This window comes from Gadus chalcogrammus, chromosome 15 (genome assembly GCF_026213295.1).
Source record: "Gadus chalcogrammus isolate NIFS_2021 chromosome 15, NIFS_Gcha_1.0, whole genome shotgun sequence".
In the NCBI taxonomy this organism is placed as follows: Eukaryota; Metazoa; Chordata; class Actinopteri; order Gadiformes; family Gadidae; genus Gadus; species Gadus chalcogrammus.
Genome location: NC_079426.1, coordinates 25,824,909 through 25,830,283, shown reverse-complemented (window position 1 = coordinate 25,830,283; position 5,375 = coordinate 25,824,909). Strand labels below are relative to the sequence as shown.

General features: G+C 48.5%; 1 protein-coding gene across 1 annotated transcript; it reads left to right on the top strand.

Moving 5' to 3' along the window:
* The first annotated feature begins 301 nt into the window (after positions 1-301).
* On the top strand, positions 302-4,289 carry LOC130405244 (uncharacterized). The gene has a single exon (XM_056610298.1). The coding sequence runs from the start codon at positions 2,197-2,199 to the stop codon at positions 3,232-3,234; it is 1,038 nt and encodes a 345-aa protein (XP_056466273.1). The 5' UTR covers positions 302-2,196; the 3' UTR covers positions 3,235-4,289.
* The last annotated feature ends 1,086 nt before the right edge of the window (positions 4,290-5,375 follow it).

Here is a 5,375-nt window from a genome sequence, read left to right as displayed (position 1 = left end):
TGACTGTAAATCACCCGAAGGGCAAAGGTGAAAAGAGAGGCAAAGATGGAAGGGGGAATTCGTATTGACGGGACGCCGGAGCAGGACAGGTCCAAGGAGGAGGTATGAGCACCATAACACAAACACAACAAACACCCGAACTGTTAGGCTCAGCGTCACAACGCTCACAAGCATTACACCCAAATAATTGTGTATAAATGTAAATGGTAAAGACACAACATTCCTAGTTGATTCAGGGGCAAATCATTCAGTATTGTCCTCCAAGGAATGGAAATATGTAACAAAACTGAGTGTTCGTGTCATACAGGTGGTTGGGGCGGGCGGACAACCCTTTAAGGAAAAATTCACGGTCCCGCTCTCCGTACGGGACGGCGATAAACAACTCAAACATTCGTTCCTTCTGTCAGACCAATGTCCGACAAACCTGTTGGGGAGAGATTTAATGTGTCGCCTAGGGCTGAGTGTCATTTGCACCGACGCGGGCCTCACGGTTACCTCCAATGCAAGCCCCATGATCCAAGCATACTCGTGTGTGGCACGCGCACCAGGGTACTTTTATTCATGGGACTTGCTGCGAGAGGGACCGGGAGCAATAGCTGACATACTGATAACGAACGCACACCACTGCATGCAGAACCAGCCAGAAATACAATACATGCCCACAGATAATTTGCATTGTACTGCCAGAATGTCTTATGATGGACAAATAGCAGAAGTGGAGGAACAGTGGTACAAAGACGATTGTAAAACAGCTGTGTTGACGGGGCAGTTGTTGCTTTGGAATGAGAAATGTTGCATGTTAACCGTAGCTTCTAATGAGGAAGTAAAGGGATTCTTTCGAATCCCAGGCTCAGCACCACATGTGTCCCTTGCAAAAACCCCCGACATGACATGGGCTGAATTGGGCCCATGGGCAGTGAAAGGGGGGGGAGCATGTGATTGGATACCAGACCCGCATGGTCCTGAGGGACAATATTTCTCACCCGCAACGGGTCTGAGACACAGAGCGTGGGGTGGAGCTTTCGAAACCCGACACTCGGTGCAAAAAATGCGAGGTGCTACGGGGGAGTCACCAGAGTACTTGCTCCCACAGATGACGGTGGACGACCCACGATTGGCTGAGGTCCCACCCACCCTGTGGGCTAAAAGCAAGTACGATGTGGGCTGCATACGAAATGTGGAGCCCCTAACGGTGACTCCCAAATCAACATACAGACCAAAGCAACCACAATACAGACTGCGCCAAGAGGCGATTGATGGTATAACACCTGTTTTCAACTCACTGTTGGAAGCCGGTGTTATAATCCCGTGTCCGTATTCACCATGCTGTACCCCAATATTCCCAGTGAAGAAGGCACCAGTTGAAGGCCAACCTACCGCATGGCGGTTTGTGCAAGATTTAAAGAAGGTAAACGATGCAGTGCATCCTAGAACACCCATTGTTCCAGATCCTCACACACTATTAACACAGGTACCTGGGAATAGTAAATGGTTTTCAGTGGTCGATTTAGCAAACGCGTTCTTTAGCATACCGGTGGATCCTGCGAGCCAATTCTGGTTTGCTTTTCAATTCAATGGTAAGCCATATACGTGGACTAGAATGCCCCAAGGGTATTGTGAATCACCGGCTGTTTTTTCAGCAGCGCTCCACGACAATTTGGATCATTTAATTTTACCGGGGGGGAGCACATTGATTCAATATGTAGACGACCTCTTAATTTGTTCCCCTGACCCCGACGTGTGCAAACAGGACACTATTGTATTACTACAGTTTTTAGCCAGTCAGGGCCACAATGCCAGTGTAGCTAAACTACAGTTTGTATTGCAAAAGGTAACATTCCTGGGCCACATCATCACGCCGAACGGCAGGTCCCTTAGCGAGGAGAGGATAAAAACAATTCAAAACATGCCAAAACCCATCACAAAGAAACAAATGATGGGCTTCCTGGGAACAACGGGCTACTGTAGACAGTGGATACTCGATTATGCAAATCTGGCACAACCACTCCAAGACATCACACACAGACATGGACTGACCCCAAATAACCACGTGACATGGACCCCAGAGGCAGACGCTGCTTTTGAAGACCTTAAAAAGGCCCTTATGGCTCCTCCCACTTTAGGGTTGCCGGACCACAAGCGCCCCTTCACACAGACTGTGGGGGAGCGAAATGGATACATGAACATGGGGGCAAGATGCGCCCCATCGCCTATTACTCATCTAAATTAGATCCGGTGGCAGCAGGTCTACCACACTGTTTGAAGGCAGTGGCAGCAGCGGCAATGGCGGTTGCCGCCAGTAGGGGGCTGGTGGGTTACATGCCATTAACTTTGCTTGTACCCCATGAGGTTTCATCTATTTTGTTAACCCAATGTACATCGCATCTAACAGCATCACGATTCTTGTCATACTACAACGTGTTGCTTGCAATGCCTAACATTACTTTGAAAAGATGTACTGTATCAAACCCAGCCACCTTGCTGCCAACCCCTGAAGATGGGGAACCCCACGATTGTGTGGCCACCATTAACGAGGTGTGCACACCACGGGTGGACCTGTCAGACACCCCACTCCCAGCGGGGAATGATGTTCTGTTTGTCGATGGTTCAAGCCGGAAGAATGTGATCACAGGTGTTAGTGAAGTGGGCTACGCCATTGCCACGCAGGACTGCGTGGTGGAATCAGCAAGGTTACCATCTAACCTTTCAGCCCAGGCGGCTGAGCTGTTCGCCCTGACCAGAGCGTGTATACTTTCAGAGGGTAAACGGGTTACCATTTACACTGATAGTAGGTATGCTTTTGGTGTTGTTCATGATTTTGGCACACTATGGAAAATGCGTGGCTTCCTCACATCCACGGGCCAACGAATTAACCATTCACAATTGGTTGCTAATCTACTGGATGCTATCCTCTTACCCACTGCCATCTCTGTTTGTCGATGTGAAGCACACACAAGGGCTAAGGACTTGATATCCAGGGGAAACGCTCTGGCGGACGAGGGTGCTAAGGCGGCTGCCAAAGCCCCGCTTGCCTCCACCTTGCAGATGACACAACTGACGCCCACAGTTACGATCGAAGAACTGGCGAAGGCTCAAACCAGGGCCTTACCCGCAGAACGTCAGTTGTGGAAATCAGCTGGTGCAACATACCGCATGGGGTTGTGGTACGGTCCTAATGGGCGCCCATGCTTACCTAAATGTTCAAAAAGGGGGTGTCAAAGGGGGGAATGGTAGATAGCATTGACCAGCACTGGTATACACAAGGATTTTCAAACTATGCACAAAGTTTTTGTGCAAAATGTATTGTGTGTGTCACCAACAACATAGGAAGAGGAAAGAAAGTAGCACCCACTAGCCACCCACAACCATCACTACCATTTGATCACCTGATGATGGATTTTATAGAGTTAACACCATGTGAGGGAAAGAAGTATTGTTTGGTGATAGTTGACATGTTTTCCAAATGGGTTGAGGTATTCCCCACCAAAGCGGCCGACTCTGCGGCCGTGGCCAAAGCCTTGATCACAGAAATCATCCCAAGGTGGGGAATCCCAAAGAAATTGTCCAGTGACAATGGTTCACATTTTGTGAACCAAGCCATCCAGCAGTTGTCCAAGTATGTAGGAATTGATCTACGCAACCATTGTGCGTACCACCCTCAGAGTGGTGGGGCAGTGGAGAGGGAGAATGGTACTCTAAAGAACAAACTGGCCAAAGCAGCTGCGGATACAGGTATGTCATGGCTAAAGGTCTTGCCACTGGTCCTCCTGGCCATGAGAGGACGCACCAGAGTAAAGGTAGGTCTGTCCCCTTATGAAGTCCTAATGGGACGGCCGATGCCAATGGGGACAGGTGCACCACACAACAGCAACTTGAACACAGAAATTTTTCATCACGACATGATTGATTATTGTGTTAACCTCTCTCGGACTTTGCAATCCATCCGTATACAGGTGAAGGAGGCATTACCGCTGTCCAAGGAAGGGCAACTCCACGATCTACAACCAGGCGATTGGATTGTGGTGAAGGATTATCGAAGACGGACCTGGAACTCACCAAGGTGGTTGGGACCATTCCAAGTCCTTTTGATCACATCATCAGCTGTCAAGGTAGCTGAGAGGGCCACCTGGATCCACGCCAGCCATTGCAGACGGGCACCACCACTCACGCCAACGGTCATTTCCGACCCAACCGGTAGCTGAGAGGGCCACCTGGATCCACGCCAGCCATTGCAGACGGGCACCACCACTCACGCCAACGGTCATTTCCGACCCAACCCCCTAGGCCGTCACCCCAACACTAAAACAGGGTGAAGTGCTGTTCACTCACCCTCACACAATCACGTCAGATCCAGGCCCAGAAACTTTCTCTGGCCAGGGGGGAGACGCGGCCAGAATCGACATCAATCAACATGGACACCAGAACCAGACGACGACAATCCGTTCAGAGGCTCGGATGGAGGATCCGAGGAATCATTTGTGGTCTTGTTGTTCTAAGTGCAATTATGTTTATTCCATCATTTTTAACGTGCAAACCAGTAATGACACCAGAACCTCATGTAAATCCAATATCGACGGGAATAAGGGCCAAGAGAGAGGTGGGACCTGAAATTGAAAATTCAATAATTCGGTTAATGCACGAGACAGTAAGACATCTAAACAAAACAAATTGTTGGATGTGCATGCACATACCCAGCAGTGCTGAAGGGCCGGTCGTAGCTGCAGTTCCGCTTTCCCACCTACAATTTCTAACTGTGAATTGGCGAAACTTAACATCAAATAATTTAAACAAAGCTTGTGATGACCCAAAAGATGCAGCCTCGTTACAAAAATATTACATAACAGCGCCAGATATCGTCAACAAGATAGAAAATGTCGCGAGAGAACACACCCCGCAGGGATGCAATCAAACACGGATCATCGGGATGGCGATAATATCAAGTATAAAAGGTAACTTTGGTAGTCTATTAACAGTGAAGTCATATCATGCGCAAATTGACTGTGTGGCTGGTGAAAGCGGAACACACTGTAACTGCCCACTTGTAGGAGCAATATGCAATAGGTCGCATAATATTCCCAGGATCGAGTGTTCAACGGTGCTGACCTCATCAAGATTAGCACCACCAACCCTGCGTGCGACCCGATGTACAGAAACCAGGTGTGAACTTCCACACTCCACTAACCCCACGTTAAAAGAACAAAAAACCTCTCGTCATCAGTTCACAATAACAAAATTGTTTAACGTTACGAATTGCATAAATATTACCCAACTCAATCTGAACCCCAAGGACGTAATCCATCTGGAAAATAGCAATTGCATTGGCCAATTGCACAAATTGTCCCTGAACGAATCAATACAAATCAGTCCTAACTCAG